This window comes from Cotesia typhae, unplaced genomic scaffold (genome assembly GCF_013202065.1).
Source record: "Cotesia typhae breed Kobodo isofemale line unplaced genomic scaffold, CoteBio_Ctyphae contig_81, whole genome shotgun sequence".
NCBI classification, from domain to species: domain Eukaryota; kingdom Metazoa; phylum Arthropoda; class Insecta; order Hymenoptera; family Braconidae; genus Cotesia; species Cotesia typhae.
In genome coordinates this window covers 262,114-289,463 of record NW_027423768.1, presented here as the reverse complement: position 1 = coordinate 289,463, position 27,350 = coordinate 262,114, and the positions used below count along the sequence as shown (strand labels likewise).

Here is a 27,350-nt window from a genome sequence, read left to right as displayed (position 1 = left end):
CGATAACACTTTTCAAATATCGACTATCGTAATTATTAATGTTATATAATTATAAGTTGTGTAGAGGACACTGTCCACTTATCGAATGGTCATTTAATTGTATCAATTAAATAAAAATAAAATTAAACCGGTGACTAAAATAGTTTTTGGATTAGAATATAATTACTAATTCTCAATTACAAGTAATTGGTTCAAGAACTTATTCCGTAAATTAGCAAAAATTTGATAATATAAATTTAATAAATTATTAATTACGTTATATGTATACATAGTGATAATTAGTGATGAAATGAAAACAATTGAGTTATAAAACAATTTTTTTTCTTTTAAAATTATTTTTCGTACATTATTGTAGAGCAATATTAATTATTGACGGTAAAATTATATTTTTCATCTCCATTTGTACTTCAGACTGTTATCAGTTATTAAGGTCTATGAATCAGGTCACAGTTATTCTTATAATTATAATTATCAGTTATAGTTAGAGTACATATCACATTACATATTAACAGTCATAAGATCCTCATAATAACAATAATAATCAGTCTCAAAACTTATCAAAGTGACTTAATATAATAGTACGTAGAATTAATTTTTAAAAAATCATAAAAATATTTTAATTAAAGAAAATAAAAAAAAGGAATTTTCATGAACGTCAGGTCGTTAAAACAGATGAATTATTATTGTTTGTTCATGTTTTTTGTTTATATCATGAAAATTCCTATTTTTCGTACATCATTGAAGTATAATATTAATTATTTACGTACAATCACACTTTCCATGTCTCAATTGCCCTTCAGACTGTTATTAATGAAGGCTCATGAATCAGGTTACATTTATTCTTATAGTTATAATAATAAGTATCAGTTACAGTTATAGTACATAGTACATATTAATAGTCATGAGATCCTTAATATAATAATAATAACAATCATTCTCAGAACTTATCAAAATAACTTAATACAATAGTACGTAGTATTAATTTTTAAAAAAACATAAAAATATTTCAATTAGAGAAAATTAAGAAAACGAACTGCCATGAACATCAAGTCGTTGAAATAGATAAATATTTGTTTTTTGTTCATGCTTTTTTTTTTGTATTATATCATGGAAATTATTATTTTTCGTACAGTATTGAAGTGCAATATCAATTATTTACGGTTAAATTATATTTTCCATGTCTCAATAGCATTTCAGACTGTTATTATATATTAAGGTTTATGAAACAGATCACATTAATTCTTATAGTGATAATTAAATTATCACTTACAGTTTTAGTACATAGTACATTTTAATTGCCATAAGATACTTAATATAATAATTGTAATCAGTCTCAGAACTTATCGAAGTAACTTAATACAATAGTACTTAGAATTAAGTTTTCAAAAAACATATAAATATTGTAATTATAGAAAATAAAGAGAAAGAACTGTCATGAACGCCATGTCGTTCCAATAGATAAATAATTGATTTTTGTTCATGTTTTTTTTTTTTATACCATGGAAATTATTACTGATTATTAATCATTTAAAAAAAAAAATAAAAAACTTTATTATTATAAGAAAATTAAACTCAATGGTCAATAATTGTTTAATTAAAAAATAAAATTCAATTATCAGTGTAATTATATCCTATATTCACGAAATATATATAAGTATTATATTATATTGCCAATGATAATTCCACGAATTATTGTTTAAAAAAAATGACCATTAGTTTTTCTTTTAGAACACGAAAAAAAAAAAAAAATTACTGAATAAAACTTGTGATCTAGAATAATCGAAAGTAAGTGATACCTAACACGCAATTAAAAAGTTAATAATAAATTTTTGGAGGTTTATAACTTTGCATGCAAAAATAGATCATATAATAGTCATCACTTAAATTATATACCGATTTACTTCTTTGCATATCGCTGGGCGAGGACTTCCTCAGACCTCCTTTTTGGAGGACGAAGTCCTAATAAGCGCAATTCGGTCAGAGACAGACTGGGGGTCTTTTCATCCTGTTTTATGTCATCAACTGAGGCAACTAATAATTGAGTGGGACCATCTGTAAATCATAATCGTATATAATAAATATTTTCATGATAGCATAATTATTAGATATTCTCAATATTTCAAATTATAAAAAAAAAATACATAGTGGCAAAATTCAGAAAATTATTGATTATAATTTAAATATATGACGATGCATCTCCTTATAATTTTAATTATTTTAAAGATATTTTATCAAATAGCTATTCTCCTCTTTGAATTTTTTATTAAAAATCGTGAAATTTGAAAAATTTTTAAATACTAAAATATATATTATATTATTAAAAACTTACTCAATGGTGTAGTAGATTTGCCCACCATTTCCAAGCGTGACCCTTGAGGGAAGGATGCGACCTTGGCATAATTTGAAATTTTGACTGGCACTCTGGTTTCTCCGCTGACCAATACCCCTCCTCCATAAGTTGAACCATAAGTAGTCACTGATACAAATTCTTGTTTAAGATAACCAAAAACCCCTTGAAATAAAAAAATTAACAATGAAATTTCGATTAATAAATAGTTAAATAAATAAATAAAATCAAATCAAGAGACTTACTGACAATCTCCTCCAGTCCTTCCAAGTCTTTCAGGTCCACAGTACGAATCTCGCGCGCACCAGTAGGTTGTATGAATTGAAGTACGTCAATGGTTATTTTAGTTGACGGCAAAACCGTTAATTCCAATGTAAATAAATTATCCTGAGGATTTATATATCTGGGATTAGGTTTAACAGTTTTAGCACGAATTATGGTAACTACCTGCAATCAAAAATTAGAAGGATCATTAATAACGTATTTCATGATTACTAATACAATCATGTAGACGTAATAAGTACTTACGGTACGATCGATAATTTTAGCTGAGTATTCTTTTGCCAAAGGACCCCAGAAAAGAACACGAACACGCATAGTCCCACCATTGTTCACCACTATTTTGTAGAGAGCCACTGGTTCCTTGTTTATTCCTGTTGATGGTGTGACCATTTTCGTTCCTTCGATACTATCGACGAACCCTTTAATTTCTCTGAAAAAAGTAAGAAATAAATTAAAACACTAATTTAATCTGTTTTATATTAAATTAAATAGATCTCTTTAACTTCCCGCTAAGAAAATTAAAAATTTTTGAAAATCGAGGTTATTGTTTTAAATACAAAGGTGAGAAGTAATTATTCAAGAGTTATTACATTGAAATGTGTAAATGAATCTTATAACCTTCAATAAGTGGATCTCATAAAAAAATCAGAAAAGCAAAATTTTTCAATAAATAAAAATAAAAAATACTTACACACTGTCATCCCCCAGGACCCATTCGTCGATTTCTTCATCCACGGTAAAAGTTTCTAACAACTTTTGAAAAGCCATTGTTATACAATAAGCGTTTCGTACAACTCAACAAAAATGTAAACGTAGAGAAAATGTAGCCGGTCAGTACGGAGACGCGAACGGAAAAGAAAGACGCTCGCCCAGTGCAGCCAGATCGTAGGATTTTTTTACCCCCACTTTGTGGTATCTTCCCGTTTAAGCCCATTGAAAACGGCTCAAAGTGGGGTTAAAAAAATCCTACGATCTGGCTGCACTGCGCTAGCCTCTTGATTTTACTATATAATGTGTTCGTTGCCAACTAAAGAGACTTACATAAACTCTAGTAACTGTAGACTTTCAAAAAATGTGTACAACTAAAAATGATTGTAGATGTCACTGCGTCCTTCATGAGCGGTAATTTGAAATGTCTGATAAAATTAAATTCTGTTTGTATATTGCTTATTCAAAGCTTGATGAACGATATATATATATATATATTTATAAATATATTTGTATTAAATTTCTACATTAATTTTACAAATTGCTGAAATATAGTTGGTAGATATAAAATTATAATTATTAATTTCTAATTATGAGTAATTGGTTAAAAACTTGTAAATATATTTAAAATAAATAAAGATAATTATTAGAAAAATGAAAACAGTTAAAGTATAAAACAAATCTTTTATTGGAAAATTACTCTTCGAACAGTATTATAGTGCAATATTTATTGTTTATGATATAACATTAAATTTTACATATCTTAATTACACTTTAGATTAGACTCTTATTTAATTTTAAGGCTTATCAATCAAGATACATTTGTACTTATAGTTATAGTTCTTATGCTTATAGTACTTATTTCAATTTAAATAAGTCTATTACTTAATATTTAGCATTGTTAATATTATAAAAATAATCAGTCTCACACTCTATTTAAGTAATTTAATACAAAAGTACGTGCGATTAATAGAAGTTAAGAAATATAAGAATTTAATCTTTATAAAAAAAAATAAACACTTCATTTTTATGACAAAATTAAACTCAGACGGCCGATAATTGTCTGATTATTATCAAATTGAAAAATAAAAATTCAATAAACCTTTTTTAAAGGATTGTAATGAGAAAAGAGGAACCATTATATTAATTTAAAATAACAAACATATCATTTCTATAAATAATATTAAATATTTCGGACCAATTTTTAATAATTGATAGTTTAACTATCGGAAAATTGGCCCGTAAGGCAATACTTTATTCATGGAACGTATTTAACGAGGAATAAAAAAACCAATAACACGGAGTTGAGCTGCTGATAATGTTGGTTGACCTACATTTACCTGAATGGCATTCGTATCTTCAACTTCAAAAAACGGGTGCCCATCTAGAAACGAAAAGATTAAAGGCGTTATGATATTATTTCAGACAAAGTTTAAATTAATCAATTGATTAATACTTACGGTAATCACGTCTGCAACGACCTATAACTACAAGAGCAACTCCTACCAAAAATAAAGGGTTAGGTTGATAATTTCTAATGAAGAGACGAATTTCATAATCGTTTTCGACTATAAGACCATTCGCAGATCCGCCATTTGCAGGATTCATAATTTGAAAAGGCACCTTCAACCATCCTTCAATACCTGCAACATAAAAAGAATGATAAATTTATAAATAAAAAAATTTATTAGAGATAAAGAAAACATTTTAATAACTTACGAATTAAACCAATTCCACGTGGTGCGTTTTGGAATGAAAATAGCGAAATTGGTGGAATATTTCCGATGCGCTGTCCCAAAACATTTACAGTTGACGAAGGTAGTACAGTAAGCTCAATGTCACGTACTCCTCCGTTAAGATGTCTTTGAAATTTTAACGGGACTGTCCTACCACGTTCGATACAAATTACCTACAGAGAGAAAAAAAATTTAATTACAAAATAGAAGAAAAATTTATTATTAAAAATATATAATATAACAATAGTTATATTACGACTAAAATTATTTTAAGAATAAAATTATTGCTCTTAGTAATAATAATAATAATAATACAATGATTATTATTATTATCACAATTATACTAACTTACCAAATTTAAATGGATTTTCATCTCGAGATTCCTAGCTTGATTTCCAAAGCATGTTACTTCTACACGACACTGACTGTTATTGTTTATAATAAAACGCAGAAAGGCCTCATGTCTACTACCACAACGAATTTCACGTAACGGGGAAACCTCATCAACGTACCCAGTAACTTTACTAAAATGAATAAAATAATAAAATTTAACATATGTATGTATTTATAAATATAAACTGAATGATTATTTATTAAAAATAAAAAAATTAAAAAAAATAAAAAACAAATGAAAAATAATGTAGGTGCACAGATGTAGAGATATACATAATACATTAACATATATATATTTTAATTTGAGAATTATTACATTACATTTTAAATTAATTTAAAAAATCTAAACAAAATCACTTACATCATTAAGTCATATGGTACCCAAGCCCGAATCTCCTGATCAGAAGTGTAGTAGTTAGCGAGATCACGCGGTAAATTCATTCTTGTCTTGTAGTGAAAATTAATATTTTTTATTATAGTAATAAGAAATTAAGCACTTAGCACGTGTACTCGCCGGCTGCTAGTAGGTCTTTATTAAAGCTTTATCCAGCTTTATCCACTCTTGTCCACTATCCACTCTTGCGCGCGCAACGTATGCTAGTTCCTATATAATTTAGTTTCTCTAGTTTCTTTAGTTTCATTATTTTTTACATTTAGTAATATTTAGTAATAATTCCTCTACAGTTCTTTCAGTACATAGTGTAGTGATCCTATATAGTGATTATATTCCTACATTATAAAATAGATGAAAATCTTTAAGTTAGTCATAGGTCGAAACTCGCAATATCGGGCCACGATTCCTTATTGGTTAAAATTAAGACGCGCGCGTGGCGCGCTATTCAAATTTCTAGTGTACATATAATGTACATATAATATTTCAATTTTTTCATTTAATTTTAATAATTTAATAATAATGAATTATTAAATAATTATTTATTATTTATTTAATTTACTATTTATTATTTATTAGATTTTATAATTTTATAATTATATTATATTATAATATAAATATTATATTATAATATAAATATTAAATTATAATATATTATTTATATTTTATATTTTATTTTATATTATTATAATTATATTATATTATAATATTATTATTATTATAATTATATAATTATATAATTATAATTATAATTTAATTATAAATTAATTATAAAAATATTATATTATATTATAATATTATAAATAAATAAACAATAAATATAAATAAATAATATAAAATATAAATATAATAAAATATTAATGAATAATAATATAATATAATATATTCACGTGAATTCGACCAATCATGCATGTTACGATACGAATAGTTTATTTAAGTATACACTATAGTATATAGTATAGTATACACTATATATATTATGTATGTATTTTATATAAAAATCGACCAATCACGTTACGAATAGTTTGCGGACAACATATATTTACATATTTTTCATCTAAATTAAGGAATAGGATTATTAATGTTTTTGTAATGATTATTAAAATATTTATTGTATTATTTATTCTTTTTAAAAAGTACTACCTGTCTGTTTGAATCCGGGATCAAAATGAATTCGTTCTCTACATCATTATTGTAAGATAATTGTCTTAACATTAAATATTTATTTGCCGGGACCAGGTGTTAAAAGATGGAGGAGGCACATTCGTGGTTATAATGGTATTTATTCTAAAATTAATCACAGGCATAGCTTTGGTTGTACAGAGTTTGAATAGTTCACAAATATTGAGCACTTTGAACATAGTTATGTTCTTGAATTATCACATTAATTCATGAGTACGGGTTGATTGAGTTTAATTGAGTTGTATTAATTAATGCATATTAATTAGACTGAGCATGAGTTGTAGAAAGTTGATCTTCAATTGAACTGTTAATTAATTTACAATGTAATTAACACTAGCAATTATGAGCGAGAAATATGAGTAATGTTGTAGAATTAGGTCACCAGACGATTAATTAATTACACTTAATTAATAGTCATAGTATGAGCGTATAAATTGGATTGACTGAGTGTAATGATTGATAGAGTGAATGAATGCAATTGTAGTGAGAGCTTGAGCTTGAGTCTGTAGAGTTCACAGTAATGATTAATTGGATGAGCTGTATAAATTAGAGTCACTGGATTATTAATCAATTAACAACATAATTAACTCTCACAGTGTGAGCGAATGAGTCTTAAAACTAACGAGCTCAATTGAGTACTTGAGTCTCGGGATACGAGATAGAACACACAACGTTGAACACGGAATGGCGACAGGCCCAAGAGCTGGTGGCAGTCACCCCCAATCTCCACCAAGCAACATCTGCAATGGGGCATTTGATTTTGCCGCATGATGACGAATTTCTATTGACAATTGTAATATTATCGTTGCTAGGTAGAAAGTGTAGGTGACTGTTGTACATGTGTATGAGAGAGAGCGACACATGAGTAGCCATGTGACAATGAGTAGGAGGGAGAGGGAGCATGTGGGTATGGATTGTGATAAAGTGTTCTCAGATGATTTACAATAAATACTTAATTGTACCTGAGTTGCCAATGATTGCTGGTGAATAAGATGAGGAGCGATGCTGTAGTTGGTTTCAGTAAAGCTGAGTGGATGAGCTTGATGATTTCGTAAATACACAAAAATGCACTGGTCACGGTAAATGCGTGTGTACGCCGTACAATTAGCACGTGTTATGAGGAGTATGGCCGCTTGCCGGTGGGCCAGTTGTGTTGAGGTAGAACACCCGAGAGCGCTTGTGTAGCGGCGCCTCGGTGCTACCACTTTGTTGCGGGAGGTTTGAATGATTCCGCAACATTCCGCCCGCCATCAGGAACTGGGTTGCTGATTATGATCTCAGTAGTGATGAGCACTTGGGGGTGATGAGTTAGAGTTCTGGAGCCAGTGGTAATACAGCTAGCTTGGTGATTGGACGAGTGAGAGTGCCGTTGACTGTCTCAATGGTTGCCACTCGGATGAGTTTGTCATTGCCTGGGTGGACAGCAGTGACTCTGGCCAACGGCCAGCGAGTTGGTGGAGTTCGTTCGTCAGTCAGGAGGACCCGATGGAGATGTTGTTGTAAGCTCGGTGCCACTTGGTCTGAGCTAGATGTCGTTGAATGTAACTGTTGGACCAATGCTTCCAGAAGTATTGGATTCGTTGTTGAATGAACTGCCACCTGGAGAGTCTGGCACTGTTGAGTTCGAGTAGTGATGGTTCTGGAATAGCGTTGAGTGCACGTCCAATGAGTAGGTGACCTGGAGTGAGTGCTGAAAGATCCTGGGGATCCTGTGAGAGTGGTTCTAATGGTCGTGAGTTGAGAATCGCCTCCACCTGGAGCAGAAGAGTCGTAAATTCTTCAAACGTGAATGACGATTCTCCGATTGTCCGTGTGAGATGATGTTTCATTGATTTCACAGCTGCTTCCCACCTTCCACCCATATGTGGAGCAGCTGGGGGGTTGAAATGCCAGATGATCTCGTTAACTGTGAGTGCATCAAATATTTCTGATGATTCCTGAGTTCCTTGAGTAAAGAGCCTTTTGAGTTCAGCACAGGCGCCTTGGAACGTTGTCCCACAGTCGCTGTAGAGTGCTGTACACAGTCCACGATGGCTGGTGAACCTGTGTAGTGCTGCAATGAATCCAGAGGATGAGTAGTTGCTGACAAGTTCAAGATGAACTGCTGATGATTCCAGGCATACGAATACACATATCCAGCCCTTGTAGGTACGTGATCCTCGGATGTTGGTTGTTTTGATTTGCACTGGACCTCCATAATCCACTCCAGTATGGGCGAATGCTGATCCTGGTGTAACATTTGGAGCTGGGAGCTGTCCCATGAGTTGTTGAGCACGAATTCCTCGATGTCGAGCACATTTGAGGCATTTGAGTATTTGAGTTCGCACTGGTTGGCGTCCACCTAATATCCAATACCGTTGGCGAGTGTATGCGAGTGTGAGTTGAGTTCCACCATGCATGGTACGCTGATGAGCATCAGAGATTATGAGTTTGGAAAGAGCAGCATCACGAGGCAGAATGGCAGGATGCTTAAGTTGATCAGAGTCTGGTGCGTTTTCCAGACGTCCACCTACACGAATGATGCCCTCGGTGTCTAGGAAGGCAGTTAATCGTGCAAATGGATGATCTCTTGGCCATGATGCTTGATTTTTGATCATTTTGAACTCTGAATGGAAATGAGTGCGTTGAGTTTCTTTTATGCAGAATTGTAGAGCTTGTTTGATTTCCATAGAGGTAATGGGGTGAGCCAGAGATGAGTTTGGCCGTTTCTTGATCAAGTCCCGAACTCTCCAACATATTACAGTAGCTCGTAACATGCGGAGTAATGGTATTGGTCGGTCCATGATTGACCATCTTGATGTTAAAGGCTTGGTAGTTGAGTAGAATGCCTTTACTGGCCGTTCTTCCAGCTGAGTGTTGGAGTCGAGTCTTGAGTTGATGAGTGGCAAGGACGCTGAGTCTTGAAGTAACCATGGTGGGCCAGTCCACCATAGTTGATGAATTTTGAGTTGGAGGGTTGTCAATCCTCTTGTTGCACAGTCTGCTGGGTTTTCCAATCCAGGAACGAACTTCCAGTGGCCATCTGGAATTAGATCTTGGATTTGTGACACACGATTTCTGACGAAGTCCTTCCAACGAGACGGATGCGATTGTATCCACGTGAGTGCAATTGCAGAGTCGGTCCAAAGGTATATTGGCACATTGTTGAGTTTGAGTATTAACTGGCAATGAGCGATGAGTTTAGCCAACATATGAGCAGCGGTGAGTTCTAACCTTGGTATGGTTAATTGTTTTAACGGTGCTACCGTGGTTTTGGAGCAAGGCAGCGTAACCTTTGCTCCTTGAGTGCAGTTGTGATGATGGACCTTGATGTATACCACAGCTGCCATCGCCAGTTGCGAGGCATCTGAGAATCCATGGATTTCGAGTGATGAGTTCGTGGACGAGTGGATCCACCTGGGAATTTTAATACAGTTGATCATAGCAAGTTGATGAGTGAATGCCTTCCACCTTTTACAGAGAGTTTCAGGTAATGGTGAGTCCCAGCTGAGTTTGACAAGCCAAAGTTCCTGCATGAACAACTTGGCTTGAATGATGAGTGGTGACAAGAATCCCAGGGGATCAAAGATTTGGGCTATCTCTGATAAAATTGATCGCTTTGAGTATCTTTGAGCCTTGCATGGTGTTGAGTTCTTGAAGGAGAAGTGATCTCGTTGAGGAAACCAGTACATGCCCAGAATTTTTGTGCTGCTGTCTGGATCCTCAATAGTGTATTGTGTTATTGCTTCCGCATGATTGAGTTGTTTTAATTTTGGGTGGTTGCTTGCCCACTTGGCTAGAGGAAATCCGCCCGCCATGCAGAGTTCTTCTGTTTGATTTGCTATTTCTTGTAGTAGGTCTTGAGTGTCTTGTAGTAGGTCTGCGCCACCGGATATGTCATCCACGTAGCGTCCTTGAGTAAGTGGTTCCACTGCCAGTGGGAATCTATGGCCTTCGTCATTGACGAGTTGGAGTAGAGCACGAACAGCTAAGTATGGTGCAGCCCTTGTCCCATAGGTGACAGTGGTGAGCATGTATGGAGTGATATCTCCATCTGGGTTAAACCAGAGGATTTGTTGAAGATGTCGATCATCAGGATGGACCAAGACTTGGCGGTACATTTTTGCCACGTCAGTGATGAAGAAGAACTGATGTCTTCTGGATGTTATGAGGACATCGAAGATGTTGATGAGTAGATTGGGTCCCGTATGCATGATGTCGTTGAGTGAGAGCCCAGAACTGGTATTCTTTGAGCCATTAAAAAACCACACGGATTTTGGGTGATTTGGTGTTCTGCTTCAATACTCCATGATGTGGTAGGAAGTATTGAACTGATGATGATCGCAATGTGGTTGGTTCCATATGGTTGAGTGATATGTATTCTGCCATGAATTCCATGTAGAGTTGTTTGAGTTGTGGGTCTTTGCTGAGTCGGTGCATGAGGTGACGAAGGCATTGGTATGCTGCCTTGAATGAATCTCCAAGTTTGTGAACTGGGGAGATTAATGGTAATCTGACTCTGTATCGCCCGGATGAGTCACGAGAGTGAGTCCTTGCAAAGTGAGCTTCACAAGCCTCCTCGTCGGGTGTTAATTGAGGTTGATGAGTGGTGATGATCTCTTCTTGAACCCAGAACCGTGTTAAGAGGTCCTGTAGGTTCATGTCTTGTTGAGTAATAGCTGCCTGGTATGATCTCCTTGACTGATGAGTGTGATGTTGGGTGGGACCAAGAATGATCCATTCAAACAGAGTGTGTTGAGCGATTAGACCCGGAAATTCAAGCTGAATGAGTCCACCAGTAATCACTTGGCCGTAGTAATCGGCTCCAATGATGATGTTGATTGGACCTGGTGTGCAGAATTCAGGGTCGGCTAGAGTAAGATGTTGTAGTTGTGTGAATTGATTGTGCGAGATTGACACTGATGGTAATTGTATTGTTAATCCGCGCAGTACATGAGCGTGAAGATTGAGTGTTTTGCTTGAGTGTTGTGATCTCAGAGTTAGCTCAACACAGCCCTTGGTTCGGCCAGCTTGTGCATTGCCAATGCCAATAACACTGAGTTGAGATCGAGTGCGAGTGAGATTGAGACTATGTACCAATGAATCTGAAATAAAGGAGATTTCAGAACCAGAGTCTAGCAAGATGCGTATTGGAATGGTACTTAGCTTTGTAATGATGTTGACCAGGCAAGTGGCGAGAATTGTGGCAGAATGTTGGTTATTTCGAGTACCAGTTGGAGTATGGTGAGTGTGATTATGCTGATCATGAGTGTTGATCTTTGGCGGATCTTGAGTATAAGTGTAAGCAGAATTTGATGAGTGCCAAGTGGTTGAGTTGCATGTTGAGTGGATGAGAGATGCTTCATGCGGAAGCTCGAGTTCCTAGTCAGTGAATGGAGTGTTTGCGATTGCTAATTTGAGTGATGGTCCAGGATGAATCATGGTGTGGTGATTCGCGTTGCAGACCTTGCATCTGAACTTGGACTTGCATGCTGCCACTTGATGATGTCCTAGGCAGTTTGGGCACAGTTTGAGCCTGACAACTCGCATGGCTCTTTCAGCAGGTGTTAAACTGGCAAACCTTTTACACCTTACGATGAAGTGATCGCCTTGGCATTCATCGCAAGGGTACTGTGCTGTGGCAGTGCTTGGCCTCTGGACTTGATTGGAGCTCGCTGGATGAGTGGTGGGTGATGATGAGAGGTGACAGCGAACCTGATCTCGCTGTGGAGTTGCGTTGTAGTGACCCCGGTGGAGTCTAGATGAGTCAGGGTGAGTTTTCTGGGGCGTGGATGAGTCTTTGGCTGAGTTGAGCTTGTTGGTACTTTCTTCATACCGCTCTTGAGCTCTTGCACGCTCTAATAAGAACTCGTTGAGTTGTATGAGTGTTGGGAATTCTACTGATGATCCCAATGAGTGTTCCCAGGCTTCACGAGTGACTCTGTCCAGTTTGGAGATGATGAAGTAGGTGAGAAAGTGGTTTTCACCTTGCGAGAATTCCACTTTCATGGCCTTGAGTGCTGTAACCACCTCGTGAACCTGGTTGATGAGTGCATTGAGTTGTGAGGCTGATCTGGGGGTGATAGGTTGGATTTTGATGATTTTCTCCAATTGAGCACCGATAAGTAGTCGAGGAACCTCGTACCGTGAGCGTATGGCTTCCCAAGCTATGGGGAATTGATCGCCAGATAATGGCAGGTTCACCACCAGTTGAGCAGCTGATCCAGTTAAATAGTTCTTAAGATAGTGGAGTCTGTCCACATCTTCCATATTGCGATTGATGACATGCGTGGTGAACATGTCACGAAACTCTGGCCACTTGGTGAAATCACCAGAAAACACCGTGATGTTGAGAGGTGCCAGAGTGATGGTGGATGGAGCTGATTGGTTTTGTTGAGCAACTGGAGCTGGTGGAGCTGGAATATCCACCTGGTTAATGAGTGCAGTGAGTGCGGTACGAGCCCCTTGGTAAGACTGATATGTCACCTGGTACACATCATCAGTAACATATGGGTGATGCAAGAACTCCTTGGTTCCAGCTGATCCAAGATAGTCGTTGACTTCCTGGAAGAGCTTCCACTCTTCGTTGAGTACTTGTAGATGAGCCTTGAGCATGTGAACCCCAGATGTTGCGTCGAGTGCTGATGAGAGAGTCTCTTTGTCGGAGATGAGCTTCATGCGAGCCAGTTGGCCGGCAATTTTGAATTCCATCTCGCACATGCGAGAGGTTGATCGCTTGCGAGTGTTGACGGGGGTCAGGTTCCGTTTCTCCGACGGTTTCGGCGATGTATGGGTGATAACATCGGTACTCGGGCGGCACTTCTTGATCGCACTCCAGTCTCACGGAGATGATTTCGAACCGTTTGAACTGAAATGTTCCGCGGTTGTTGTTGTCGTCGTCGTCGTTGTTGTTGCTGTTGTTGTTGTTGTCGACGGTTCGGAAAATTTCGGGCGACAACGTTCGCAGGAACGAAAGGTTTTTGACGAACGCGCCGAACGATCGCTCGGTCATCACGAGGATTTGTTGCGCGACGACGACCTTGGCCAACTCGTCGTTGATAACCACCGGTTTCCAAATACCGATTGTATGCGCGAGATACGACAGATGAACTAACGTCCATACGATCCCCGACTTGTCGGTAATTGTACCCTTCTTCCACGAGAGTCACTATCTGAGCGACTTGTGACGCGGATAAATGCCGCCTAGGCATTATGAAAAGAAATAAAAAGAAAACTAAAGTTTGCAAAAACTCAGTTAATTTGCTTTTCTAAAAATTAAAAAATACGGTAGTTTTGAGAAAAACTGTTGATTGGCTCGATTACCAAGAAAGCAGGTTAGTTTTAAGAAAAACTATTTTTTTTAGACACTGTTGGAATTCGCAAGAAAAAATTATTGTCCCAATATTCGTAGAACGAATATTCGACTTGCCTTGGGGGTATCAACTTTTAATTTATTCAATTAATTTGTGACTAGGAAACTTAAAGTGCGGAAGAGTAAAATCGGTGAGAAAGTGAGTCGCTACATTTTTTTTGATTTGGGCCAATTGAAAAAAATTAAAAAAATTTTTTTTTCTCAAAAATTTTCGATTTTTTTTTTTCCTTAAATTTTTCAAGTCACTAATACAGAATTGAGAGAAAATGAAAAAAAAAAAATTTTTTTCATTTTTGATAAAAATTATGACATTTTCAGAGCGAAATTCTTGCTCCTTTAAGTTTTTCAAAAATTCGATCAAGTGGGAAAAAAAACGGTTGGCTGGATTGAATTGAAACTTTGTAGGGTTTTTGTGAGTATATTGAACAGTAAGAGGCACACTTAACGTCAGTGGTTTCCGCAATATTTTTGATTGGGCGCTTGATTTTCCAAAAAACGACAATAAGCCCTTTTAAGGATGCTTTTTCAAATTCATGTAATGATTGAAAAAAAATTTTTTTTTCAAAATTCAATTGCCAATCCTTGTAGAGAATTTATTCAAGTTTTTAAAACCAACCTCAAAATTTCTGTGCAATCATTGGTTGCTGAGATATTGGTAATCAAAGACAAAATGATCTTTTTCCATTCAAACATCGATATCTCAGCGAGTAATGCTCGTATCGAGATTTTAAAAAAACGAAATTAAATCCGAATAAACAAGCTATCCGGTCCATATGGAGGTTGAGTCGAAAAAATTTTTTCCACGTCCGTAGATTAAAAAAAAGAACCAAAAATATTTCGAAAATTTTTTTTTCGGTGGTTTTCTTATGATTACTCGAAAAATATTTTCAAAAAAAAATTTTCAAACTCAGATCCAAAAACAAAACACTTAGAGCTACAATTTGCTTTTTTTTTTGCTGTACGACAATTATTGTATAAGTTACAGCCTGTTGAAAATCCCCCAAAAATTTGGATTTTTTTTCTGCTCCCTTAAGTTTTGTGAGAATTGTATATGAACAGTATATTTGGATATATACTTTTAGCTGTATATGGCTGTTTTATGCGGGATTAACCAAAAAATACTTTAACGGTAGCAATACAAGCATAGAATTATGACACTCGATGTTTTATAAGATCGATCATCTTCCCCCGCCGTCCATCGTACGGTTTAAAATCAATTTTATTAGTTTTACAAAGAATTTTTATATGAAAAATTTGGCCGAAATATAGCACAAATATGGCCTATATATGGCCATAATATGGCACAAATAAGGCCCATATATGTCTAAAATATGGCACAAATACGGCCTATATATGGCTAAAACATGGCACAAATATGGGCGAAATAGGGCCAAAATATGACACAAATATGGCCGAAATATGCCAAATATTGCTGAAATATGGTACAAATATCGCCCATATATGGCTAAAATATGTCACAAATATGGCACGAATAAGACCCGTATATATCTGAAATATAGCACAAATATAGCTAAAATATTGCCGAAATGTGGCACAACTATGGCCGAAATATGGCACAAATAGGGCCAAAATAGACCATATATGGCCCAGATATGGCCAAAATAGGGCCCAAATATGGCAGAAATAAGGCCAAAATATAGGCGACATATAGCACGAAAGTGTCCCATATATGGTTAAAATACGGCATAAATATGGCCGAAATATGGCACAAATAATGCCAAGATATTGCACAAATATGGCACAAATAAGGCCTATATATGGCTAAAATATGTCACAAATATGGCACGAATAAGACCCGTGTTACGTTCCCGAATTTAGGTATAAATTCATTTAGAGTTTTAAATAATTAAGTATCAGGTTTTGACACGGTGGGTAGTCGATCGACCCCCGGTGTGTCGTCACAGATGAACTTACTATCTTATTATGATCATTACTGATTTACCATTATGGGCCCCATAAGTCTGCCCATACAACCCCCTGTGTTTCTAACCATTTCGCTTCGAAAGGCGGGAAAATGTCGTGCCCCGTCCTCCTGAAGAGCTCCTCTGAATAATACCCGTACCTGGGGTCGTTGATGGGAATAACCCCCGCCGGAGGGTGAACCTCTGGAACCTCGATTGGGACCAGCTTCCAAGCCCTGGTGATGTCTGTCCAATAGGCGGGACGGTTGTTGCTGGTGAAGATGGACTGACCCGGTGGGCCTCGGCTCGTGGGTGATTTAGGCGAGTCTTCCTCAGCGGTTCGAACTACCCTTATTCGAGGTTCGATTAGTATCTCGTCGTCTGTTGCTCGCACTACTGATCTCACGGTTTGTACTACCTCCGTTCGCGGTTCGGCTGGAGTTTCGGCGCCGATTGTCGGCAACGATAGGTAGAATGGCTGGGCCAAGCGACGCCGACCCTCTTGCACCGAGCGACCCGATCTTCGTGACCGTTTTCCGTGAGGCATTTACGTATAGGAAATTGGTGCTGGCCGAACGCTGGCTAGCGCTCTTGCCGAAGATTAGGGACCTGGGGATACGCTGATTAAGCGCTCACCCAGAAGGAGGGTTGGGTTGGCGAAACGCTGGTTAGCGCTTTAGCCGAAAGGTATTCTTATATGGGTTGGAACTGCTATAAAGCGCTCCGCCCCATAATAAGTATATTTGGAAAATAGATTTGGTGTAATTGGTTTATTGGATCTGGGTAGGTTCAAGTCTGAGGATGGAGCTCTCTGCACTCGAGAGTCTCTAGCTCGACTGACTTGCTCCTCGCCAGAATAAGTGTTTATAAATCTTATTGTCAGCCATGTTGGTAGCTCAGGTTGCTCCTGAGAGAGTCGACGAGGCCCGGGTCCCATGCTGACGCATGATGTTTTGATTATCCGCGGCCACGGCAACTCTCTGCCGACGCCTTATCGCAAGCGATTTCCGTTACCTCGCTTTTAGTATAACCGCCAGCGAAGCAACTGACATCGCTTGGTATGCGTTCCGAGAATCATCTTAAATTAAAGTAAACGCTTTTAAGTGAAAAATAAATCTTAAGAAAAAAAAATAAAAATCGAAATTAGGCGAAAATTCGTCGAACGTAACACCCGTATATATCTGAAATATAGCACAAATATAGCTAAAATATTGCCGAAATGTGGCATAACTATGGCCGAAATATGGCACAAATAAGGCCAAAATAGGCCATATATGGCCCAGATATGGCCAAAATAGGGCCCAAATATGGCAGAAATAAGGCCAAAATATGGCCAAAATATAGGCGAAATATAGCACATATATGGCCCGTATATGGCTGAAATATGGCCGAAATATGGCACAAATATGGCCAAAATATGGCACAGATGTGCCCGAAATACGGCATAAATAAGACCCATATACGGCTCATATATGGCTAAAATATGGCCCAGATATGGCACAAATAGGGCCCAGATATGGCCCTAATACGGGCCAAATATGACCGATATATGGCACAAATACGGCCCAAATAGGGCCGAAATCTTGCAGAAATATGCCCATATATGGCTGAAAATGACACAAATAAGTCCAAAGTATGGCACAAATATGGCCCATATGCGGCTAAAATGTGGCCCATATATGGCTAAAATATAAAACAAATATAGCTGAAATATGGCACAAATATGACCCATATATGCCCGATATGTGGCACAAATATCGTCCATGAATGGCTGAAATATGGTCGAATTAAAGCCCATACATGGCTAAAATATGGCCAAAATATGGCAGGAATAAGATCCATATACGGCTGAAATATGGCACAAATATAGCTCAAATATGGCAAAAATATGGCCCATACACGCCTTAAATATGGCACAAATATGGCCGAAATATAGCCCAAATATAACCCATATATGGCCAAAATATGGCACAAATAAGGCCCATATATGTCTAAATTATGGCACAAATTCGGCCTATATATGGCTAGAATATGGCACAATTATGGCCGAAATAAGGACAAAATATGGCCGAAATAGGCCAAATATTGCCCAGATATGGCCAAAATACGGCCCAAATATTGCCGAAATATGGCACAAATATCGCCCATATATGACTAAAATATGGCACAAATAAGGCCAGTATGTGGGACCAATATGGCCAAAATACGGCCCAAATGTTGCCGAAAATGGCCCATATATGGCTAAAATATGGCACAAATATGGCCGAAATATGGCTCAAATAAGGCCAAAATATGGCACAAATATGGCCGAAATATGGCACGAATAAGGCCCATATGTGGCTGAAATATGGCTAAAATATAGCAAAAATATGGCCAGTATGTGGGACAAATATGGCCCAGATATGGTCAAAATACGGCCCAAATATTGCCGAAATATGGCTCAAATATGGCCAAAATATGGCACGAATATGGCCCATATACAGCTGAAATATGGCACAAATATAGCTAAAATATGGCCGAAATGTGGCACAAATATGTCCCATATATGGCTAAAATATGGCACGAATAAATTCATAGATTCGGTAGAATCTGGCGCCAAGTTCCGTTTAAAAATTCCGTTGTAAACGGAGCGCCAGACTACCGACGGTGTTTACTGTAAGCATCACGTTTTTTAGTGGTTGCAAATTTATTTTTAATTCTACGGTCCTTTTTTTCTTAAATTTGTATTATAACGGTAGTTCATACCTTATTTTCCTGATATTAATTGATTATATCCAATTATAACAATTAATCTGCTTAATATTATTAAATTTAATCAGCATAAACTATAGCAACGCAAAAATTTCGATCCTGACTTTTTTTCGATGGGCAAAGTGATTTGCCACAGACTAAATAATTCGAGAATGCATAGTAATCCTCCGATAGATGGGAAACTACAGTTAAAAAAAGATATTTTGCAGCTTGGATCTACACTCGCCAGGGTGCACTGGAATTCTTTCCACATAAACTGTAGATTCAACGGGATAGCTCACTAAAGTTAGCACCCCAGAGTTTTTTTTATTAATTTTTGATTTTTATTTTTATCACGTCATTAGCTCGTCGTTTGTTATTTATTGTTTGATATCAACATTCTTTAGTTCTCCATTTATTCATTTTAAAGAAAATTTATTATTAATGTACTTTTAAGTCAGCCCCCCTATCGCATTTTTTTATATTTTGGTAGCAATTTGGGTCATTAAACCTCTATTTTTGATTGTTCATGTATATTAAACATTTGTTTCTACTTCACATTGTTTATTTGTTGTTTAATTAACATTTGTAATTAGCTGATCGTATGTATTCTAAATATTCGCACTGCGCATGCGTCAACTTTACGTATATAGACTTTTAGCGCGGTATTTTGAAAATTATAGTGACAAGCACATCTAATGTGTAAAAAATTAAAATATCTACAAGTGTAATCTTTTAAGAATCGATTTTCAATTAATTTAAATAATTATAAAAAAATTGTTAGACGTCAGCCAATTTCAATATCATTAAGTAAATAAATAAATAACTAATAAACATCTATTTCATTTTGAATTTCTTAAAAAATATAGAATCAACTTTGAATCAATGCATGTATATTTTTTTTTAGTCATCTGTTCCATTTCCATGAATAAGACGAACTAGTATCAAAATAAAAAAGAAATAACAAATAACAAAAAATTTTTAATACTTTATTAAAATGAAACTTCTTATAAAATTATTAAAAACTACATGTTGCCTTTTCGTCCTGTAATTACTATAATGAAATACAACAATAATACACTTACTCTAATCACTATCATTTGTAACAGGGTAAAATTTCCCTTAATCGATAAGTCACCGGATATCGATAATTATTCGACATAGCACTGGCGCGTCTCGATCTTCGGGCCTAAAGGGAGAATAGGAGGGGGTGAGTTTGTGTTAAAATAGGTGAGCCGTGCAGTGGAAAAGGGAGAAGTAATGTTACCCCCAGACTGAGTGCCACGGAAATCAAAAAGGACCGTTCCCGAGAGTAGTGACGAGACGAAGGAAGCCAACTACAACTAGGACTTCATCCTCAACGAGTGAGTTAGATCATCGTTTTGTTCGTCAAGGTATCAATTATTACTCTGTGGGAAAGAAGTGGACCGCGGTTTATCCAATACCCAGTTACTTCTCCTAATTATTTATCAATTGGATCGTTAATCGACGAAAATTTAATTCAATAGATTAATAGTGAAACATTTGCTAGTTTTGGATTTAGTGATTTTCATGAGGGTTTATACCCGAGGATCACTCAATCGACCTTGCGGGAAAATTTTAATAACTAAAAATTATCAATCAATTAATTAACATCTGAAAATTCGTTAAATTTATTTTTATAATAATTAACATAGTAAAATTGATTGATTTTTGTCATTGGGAAAAAAATCGACAAATTTTTATTCGTGGAATTTTGATCAAGCGTCAGTTTTGTGTCGCAGTAAATTCCAATATCCAAGGTCAAGCAAAAACTTAGCTAGCGAATGTTCTAGCAATTAAAAATGGAATATTTCGACCTGTGCCGAATTTTTTATAATTTATAAAACGAGTAGAAAATTATTAATAATATTTTATTAAGAATTAATTATTAAGAATATTTTATATTAAGAAAATTATTAAGAGTTAATTATTGAATATAATATAGATTGGAAAATTATTAAGAATATTATATTAGGAATTATGTATTGAAAATATTTTATTGTAAAACTAACTATTTTATATCACGTGGAAATTTAGTAATTTTTGGGGATTAAGTCCGTGAAGTAGTCAAATTAAAATTACTGAAACTTAATAATTATCGGCGTGGACATTAAGTCCTAGGAATTAGTTAATTGAGTCTGTTATGTCCAAGGGCGTTTTTAGAGCGGTAGCGTAAACGGTGGAGGTTTGGACTAACAGTTTAAAGAATACCCAACGGAGGTTTTAATTCCGTTGTTTTAATTATTTATGTGGGACGTTTTCGAAGTACGAATTTACCACGCCTTCGTTTGAGACTGTTCACGGATTTATTGAAAGTAGATGTACTTACTGTTACAGGAACTTTGTTGATGGTCAGATCCGTGGTTTTAGGGCAGCTGTTAGCGCCTTTTCCTGACTTGGGCCCTGTGATTGGTTCTCGCAGTGGATGGATTAGGATGGAATTGGGCTGCTTATATTACGGGCTTCTTATTTCGTGAAATGAACTGGTTGGAAACTGATTTCACTTTTATTTAGATTTATTTTTATAAACATTAAAACTTACACTTTCACAAATTGATTCTTATGACATTTAATTTAATGAATTTTAATAATTATACACTAGTCACAAAAATTAAGGGATATAAAAAAAATTCCAAATTTTTTGGTGATTTTCAGCGAGCTGTAACTCCGAGGAAAATGATCGCACAGAAAAAAAAAAAAGCAAATTGTAGCTCCAAGTGTCTAGTTTTTAGATATGACCATGAAAATTTTTTGTCATCGTCAGGTCTGGAGAAATCCTAAGAAAACTACTGAAAAAAATTTTTCGAAATTTTTTTCGTCTTAAAAAAGTCTACGGGCTTCAAAAAAATTTTTTCGATTGTTTCGTTTAAAAGCTCTTTTAGTAAATTTAATACCCTTTAATTTGACGTAATCAAAAAGCCTGTACGATAATTTGCCGCGGAGTTATCGTCAATCAAAGCAAAAAGTTTTTTTGACTTTGGAAATCAATAACTCTGGAAATAATGACCGTATAGGAAATCGAAGGAGGGTTTTAAAAACTACACAATATTCTCTATAAGAGAACGTAAACCGCTTTTGAAGAAAAAATTTTTTTGAATTGAAAACTCGGACTGAAAAAAGACAAAAATTCGCATAATTAAGGATATTTGGATAACTTGGTATAACTTTGGATAAAATGGATGAACGAAGGATATCGTTGGTAATTTTTAACTTCAAAGTGTCCCCTAAAATCCCTAAGAAATTCAAAGCGCTGCGATTTTTTGTTCATAGTGCCCAGAAGCTTCAAATTCTGTGTTTTCGCAAAAATCACCATTATGAGCAATTTTGTGATTTTTATTCATTTTTCCATTGAAAAAAATTTTTTCAAAATTCTTTATTTTTTCGATCAAAGAAATTGATTTTTCAAGAAATTTGAAAAAAAAAAAAAAAAATTTTCAATTTTTTTCGAAAATTTTTTCGAAATTTTTTTATCAAAAATTTTTTTTTTTAATTTTTTTTTTTATCGTCTTCAGAATGCTTCACTATTGTCAAAAAAAATTAACTCAATTTTTTCTGTCCGCTACAACTGCCTTAGTTTTAAATCTCATTTTAAAAATTCAATAAAAACAAATTGATATACCCCCCGCGGAGTTCGGCTTTTCCTCACACAAAACTTGAATTTTACGTTTTCTTTTTAGCCTAAATTCCTTACGTGAATTTTATGTAAGCTTTTCTTTGATAAGCACCTTTTGATATGCCTCGTCAACATTTAGCTGCCACAGATGTGGCTCGCATTGTTACCCTCCTTCAAGAGGGCTACAGTCAGGTGGAAGTAGCAGCTTCTATGGGAGTGAGCCAGTCCGTTATCAGTCGGGCCTATGCCCGATTTAACGCGACTCAAAGTTACGATCGTCGTCCGGGTCAAGGTAGACTACGAATCACTACCGAGCGTGATGATCGAGCTATCATTCGAGAAGCTCGTCGAAACCCTACTGCGCATGCCCACACGATCGCTCATCAATTTCGCAATCGTCGACAACGTCCTCCCCAACAACACATATCGGCATCGACGGTTCGAAATCGCTTTCGAGAGCAAGGACTACGCGCTAGACGCGCAAATCGCGTGCCTATGCTCACTCCACGACATCGCCGAGCCCGATTGGCCTATGCTCATGATCATCACCATTGGGGTCGTAGACAGTGGACCAGTGTATTATGGACTGACGAATCTCGATTTTGTCTTCATGGCAGCGATAGACGATCTCTCGTTTGGCGCCGTCGTGGAGAACGAGATCGGGATGGTTTTACGAGACCAGTTACAGCTTTCAATGGTGGATCAGTCATGGTGTGGGCAGGCGTGTCCTTCAATACCAGAACCCCGTTGGTCATCGTTCGTGGGACGTTGACTGCCGATAGGTACGTCGACGAAATTCTGGAGCCACACGTCTTGCCTATGCGCACACGCATGGGGGCAAGACGGTTCATTTGATGCAGGATAATGCTCGTCCTCACACTGCAGTTCGTACGCGAACTTTTCTCCGCGCCAACAACGTAACAACGCTTAATCATCCAGCGATGAGTCCTGATTTGAACCCAATTGAGCATGTTTGGGACATGCTTGGGCGTCGATTGCGGCGAGACTATCCGCAACTGCACAATCTTCATCAGTTGACTCAAGCGTTGTTACGTTGTTGGCAAGGAATTTCGCAACGTGATATTCGACGATGCATCAACATGCAAGAGCGTTTACGAGCTGTGATTCGGAACAGAGGTGGCAATACACGGTACTGAGCAGTTACTGCCGTGCGTACAGAAGTCATTCGGCAGCTGCAAACAGACAAACACGCATACAAAGACACACACACACACACACACACACACACACACACACACACACACACACACACACACACACACACACGTGTGTCTGTGTGAGAAGCGTAAATCCGACCGAGCAACCTCCACGTGGTACGCTTTGGGTAACGCTAATGCCGGCGGTAAAACAACAGTCGAAAAAAATTGAGAAAATTTCGAAAAAATTTTCGAAAAAATTGAAATTTTTTTTTTTCAAATTTCTTGAAAAATCAATTTCTTTGATCGAAAAAATAAAGAATTTTGAAAAAAATTTTTTCAATGGAAAAATGAATAAAAATCACAAAATTGCTCATAATGGTGATTTTTGCGAAAACACAGAATTTGAAGCTTCTGGGCACTATGAACAAAAAATCGCAGCGCTTTGAATTTCTTAGGGATTTTAGGGGACACTTTGAAGTTAAAAATTACCAACGATATCCTTCGTTCATCCATTTTATCCAAAGTTATACCAAGTTATCCAAATATCCTTAATTATGCGAATTTTTGTCTTTTTTCAGTCCGAGTTTTCAATTCAAAAAAATTTTTTTCTTCAAAAGCGGTTTACGTTCTCTTATAGAGAATATTGTGTAGTTTTTAAAACCCTCCTTCGATTTCCTATACGGTCATTATTTCCAGAGTTATTGATTTCCAAAGTCAAAAAAACTTTTTTCTTTGATTGACGATAACTCCGCGGCAAATTATCGTACAGGCTTTTGATTACGTCAAATTAAAGGGTATTAAATTTACTAAAAGAGCTTTTAAACGAAACAATCGAAAAAATTTTTTTGAAGCCCGTAGACTTTTTAAGACGAAAAAAATTTCGAAAAATTTTTTTTCAGTAGTTTTCTTAGGATTTCTCCAGACCTGACGATGACAAAAAATTTTCATGGTCATATCTAAAAACTAGACACTTGGAGCTACAATTTGCTTTTTTTTTTTTTCTGTGCGATCATTTTCCTCGGAGTTACAGCTCGCTGAAAATCACCAAAAAATTTGGAATTTTTTTTATATCCCTTAATTTTTGTGACTAGTGTATATTTTGATAGTCCTAATTTATTTATGTAACCGAATCTCATTATAATATCACATTTATTTAAATAATATAATAAGTAATGATTTTCATATTAGGCAGGAGCAGAGCAGACCATAACATCCCATAGAAAATGTAATAAATTTTTTATTTCAAAATTATTTAAATAAACGTAATGTTAAAAATAATTTTGCACTTTTTGTGATGACCAAAAATTTTTTTCGTCAAAGAAAAATTTTTATCATATCTCTGACTATAGTCAGAGAGGAACAGTCATAAACAGGCATGGTCAGACATGAATAGACATGAACAGGTATGAACAGGCCTGAGCGTATTTAACACTTCAGACATGAACAGGCATGGACAGGTCTGATCAGGCATGGAGAGGTCTGATCAGGCATGGACAGGCCTGAACGTATTTAACACTTTAGACATGAACAGACATGAGCAGGCATGGATAGGTCTGGTCAGGCATGGACAGGCCTGATCAGGCCTGAGCGTATTTAGTACTCCAGATATGAGCAGGCATGAACAGAACTGATCAGGCATGATCATGTATAACTTCAGGCCTGGTCATACATGAACAGGCATGATCAGGTCTAATTTCAGGCCTGATCATACATGAACAGGCATGGTCAGGTCTGATCATTTTTTCCCGGGCAGTTAACAAATATTCATTAACCGTTAATAAATATTTATTAAATCCTATGTTATTAAAAAATCATTTATTAACAGTTAATAAAGCTTATTAAATATAAACAAATCCTTCTATCAGTGCAATAGTATAAGGAAACTTCGAAACGACACTATGGAGAAGGTTTTCAGCGTAATAGTCGATATCAACGAAAACTGGAAAAAAGTCAATCAAAATAAGTGATATATGGTAATACGTACTAAAGAAAAGTCGAAAAAGAAGATAGAAATAATTTAGAAATCAAAGTGGTGGGACAATTTAACATCACATCTACCTCTAGTTTGTGACAACGACGTTGGATCTAATTGATAAATTTCAGTGGATTTATTTTTTGATCTGTTTGAAGTTTTACCGCTGACGGTGCTTTTTAAGAGTACCTCGTCCCCAAATACAAATCGCGCGACATTTTCCACAAATAATTGGATTTTTGGCAAAGCCATGAGTTTATGGTAAAAATTGGTGGTTATCCATTTATCATATCCCATATAAACCTGCAGCAACAACGACAATAATAATAATAATAATAATAATAATAATAATAATAATAATAATAATAATAATAATAATCCAAACAGGGTAATTATTATTATATTTTAGAAATGATTGTCATATAACTTTATTACATACTTGTCCTTTTTCTTCGTCAATGAAGCCAATTTTCATTTCTGGTTCCTTATCGATTCCAGCTGCTTTGATATTTTTTAAGCCCTCTGTCAAAAAAACATAATTTCCAAAATCTTAATAATACAAAAATTATATAATACATCTAAAAATAATAACAAAAACAACATTAATAATTACAACAAACCTAGGACCAATTTCTGTCCTTCAATTACTTCTCCTTGTTATTTATTGTTTCGTTCAATCGCTTCCTCGTATTTTACTTTTAAATCTTGTAATTCTTTTGTTTTCACAAGGATAATATTATCTTTTACCCTTAATTTATTTTTGCATTCATTTGTGGACAATAACGGACCGTGCCAAAGAAACCGTAATAATGCCGGTAACCATAATTGAAAGCAAAATGATATACATATCGATAAAAGCGATAACATGTAATGAGAAAGATCAGAATTACTTAACTCAACAGCCGAATGACTTTGAAGTTCAGTAGTGTAGTAGTGATACTCCAGATGTAACTTTGTATATAAAAAATAATTCAAAAAATGTAACTTGTAATCAAAATGAACTCGTTTTTACATAATATTATGTAAATGCAAGAAAAATTTGAAAAAATACAACAATAAAATTTATTATTACATAAAAACTCACATTTCATTTAGTGATTTAGATTTATCATTTGATAAGGTAATTTGTAACGTAGAGATCAAACTTTCTATTCGATAATAAGAAATTAAAATTTTACAGCTTCTAAGCAAAAAAAAATTTCAATTGATTTCAGGAGATAAAAGATTGGAAAATTTAAATTTTGGCTTCAGTTAATTAATTAAAAAAAAAAAATAGAAACATTGAAAACTCTGATTAATTAAAATTTTTGTAATCCTACACGTGATCCAAAATATTAAACTATTAAACTACTAAACTATTAAATATTAAACTATAAATAGGAGAAAAATTGAAAAAAATTCACAAATTTGAATTAATATCAATTAAATTTGAAGCCAACGCGTCGGAAATTTAGGACTATTGTAATATTGAGAATGATGCAGAAAGATTCACAAATTTCAATAAATTTTAATTTTTTTCAATCTTATATGTGACCCGAAATA

At 35.4% G+C, this 27,350-nt stretch overlaps 5 protein-coding genes across 6 annotated transcripts; all 5 read right to left on the bottom strand.

Annotated features, from left to right (window-relative positions):
* Positions 1-306: 306 nt before the first annotated feature.
* On the bottom strand, positions 307-3,466 carry LOC141533006 (uncharacterized). Its single transcript, XM_074251655.1, has 5 exons — positions 3,321-3,466; positions 2,876-3,059; positions 2,593-2,794; positions 2,330-2,512; positions 307-2,052 (listed from the first exon to the last, which is right to left on the bottom strand). Exons 1-5 carry the CDS (start codon positions 3,395-3,397, stop codon positions 1,898-1,900), a joined length of 801 nt encoding a protein of 266 aa, XP_074107756.1. The 5' UTR covers positions 3,398-3,466; the 3' UTR covers positions 307-1,897.
* Positions 3,467-4,100: 634 nt separating this feature from the next.
* Positions 4,101-6,008, bottom strand: LOC141533042 (uncharacterized). The gene is made up of 5 exons (XM_074251697.1): positions 5,828-6,008; positions 5,426-5,597; positions 5,057-5,246; positions 4,798-4,980; positions 4,101-4,721 (listed from the first exon to the last, which is right to left on the bottom strand). Exons 1-5 carry the CDS (start codon positions 5,905-5,907, stop codon positions 4,609-4,611), a joined length of 738 nt encoding a protein of 245 aa, XP_074107798.1. The 5' UTR covers positions 5,908-6,008; the 3' UTR covers positions 4,101-4,608.
* Positions 6,009-8,511: 2,503 nt separating this feature from the next.
* On the bottom strand, positions 8,512-11,232 carry LOC141533018 (uncharacterized). The gene has a single exon (XM_074251666.1). The coding sequence runs from the start codon at positions 11,230-11,232 to the stop codon at positions 8,512-8,514; it is 2,721 nt and encodes a 906-aa protein (XP_074107767.1).
* Positions 11,233-11,275: 43 nt separating this feature from the next.
* LOC141533016 (uncharacterized) lies at positions 11,276-13,729 on the bottom strand. Its single transcript, XM_074251665.1, has 2 exons — positions 12,485-13,729; positions 11,276-12,400 (listed from the first exon to the last, which is right to left on the bottom strand). Exons 1-2 carry the CDS (start codon positions 13,727-13,729, stop codon positions 11,276-11,278), a joined length of 2,370 nt encoding a protein of 789 aa, XP_074107766.1.
* Positions 13,730-25,641: 11,912 nt separating this feature from the next.
* LOC141533057 (uncharacterized) lies at positions 25,642-26,527 on the bottom strand. Of its 2 annotated transcripts, XM_074251729.1 has the most exons (4): positions 26,429-26,527; positions 26,248-26,330; positions 25,895-26,111; positions 25,642-25,775 (listed from the first exon to the last, which is right to left on the bottom strand). In XM_074251729.1, exons 2-4 carry the CDS (start codon positions 26,281-26,283, stop codon positions 25,675-25,677), a joined length of 354 nt encoding a protein of 117 aa, XP_074107830.1. In that variant the 5' UTR covers positions 26,284-26,330; positions 26,429-26,527; the 3' UTR covers positions 25,642-25,674. The 2 variants fall into 2 exon arrangements, with proteins under 2 accessions (XP_074107830.1, XP_074107829.1); XM_074251728.1 differs by lacking the exon at positions 26,429-26,527 and having other exon boundaries at positions 26,248-26,400.
* Between the last annotated feature and the right edge of the window lie 823 nt (positions 26,528-27,350).

Coding starts and splice junctions, on each gene's coding strand:
- LOC141533006 (XM_074251655.1), bottom strand. CDS start 3,397: ATGGCTTTTCAAAAGTTGTTAGAAACTTTTACCGTGGATGAAGAAATC. Junction 2,795..2,875: donor CTAAAATTATCGATCGTACC/GTAAGTACTTAT, acceptor TTTTGATTGCAG/GTAGTTACCATAATTCGTGC. Junction 2,513..2,592: donor AGGACTGGAGGAGATTGTCA/GTAAGTCTCTTG, acceptor TTTTATTTCAAG/GGGTTTTTGGTTATCTTAAA.
- LOC141533042 (XM_074251697.1), bottom strand. CDS start 5,907: ATGAATTTACCGCGTGATCTCGCTAACTACTACACTTCTGATCAGGAG. Junction 5,247..5,425: donor TGAAAATCCATTTAAATTTG/GTAAGTTAGTAT, acceptor TTCTCTCTGTAG/GTAATTTGTATCGAACGTGG. Junction 4,981..5,056: donor ACGTGGAATTGGTTTAATTC/GTAAGTTATTAA, acceptor TTTATGTTGCAG/GTATTGAAGGATGGTTGAAG.
- LOC141533018 (XM_074251666.1), bottom strand. CDS start 11,232: ATGCATACGGGACCCAATCTACTCATCAACATCTTCGATGTCCTCATA.
- LOC141533016 (XM_074251665.1), bottom strand. CDS start 13,729: ATGGAATTCAAAATTGCCGGCCAACTGGCTCGCATGAAGCTCATCTCC. Junction 12,401..12,484: donor AGTCCAAGTTCAGATGCAAG/GTCTGCAACGCG, acceptor TTCACTGACTAG/GAACTCGAGCTTCCGCATGA.
- LOC141533057 (XM_074251729.1), bottom strand. CDS start 26,283: ATGAAAATTGGCTTCATTGACGAAGAAAAAGGACAA. Junction 26,112..26,247: donor TTGACGAAGAAAAAGGACAA/GTATGTAATAAA, acceptor TTGTTGCTGCAG/GTTTATATGGGATATGATAA. Junction 25,776..25,894: donor GTCGTTGTCACAAACTAGAG/GTAGATGTGATG, acceptor ACTTTTTTCCAG/TTTTCGTTGATATCGACTAT.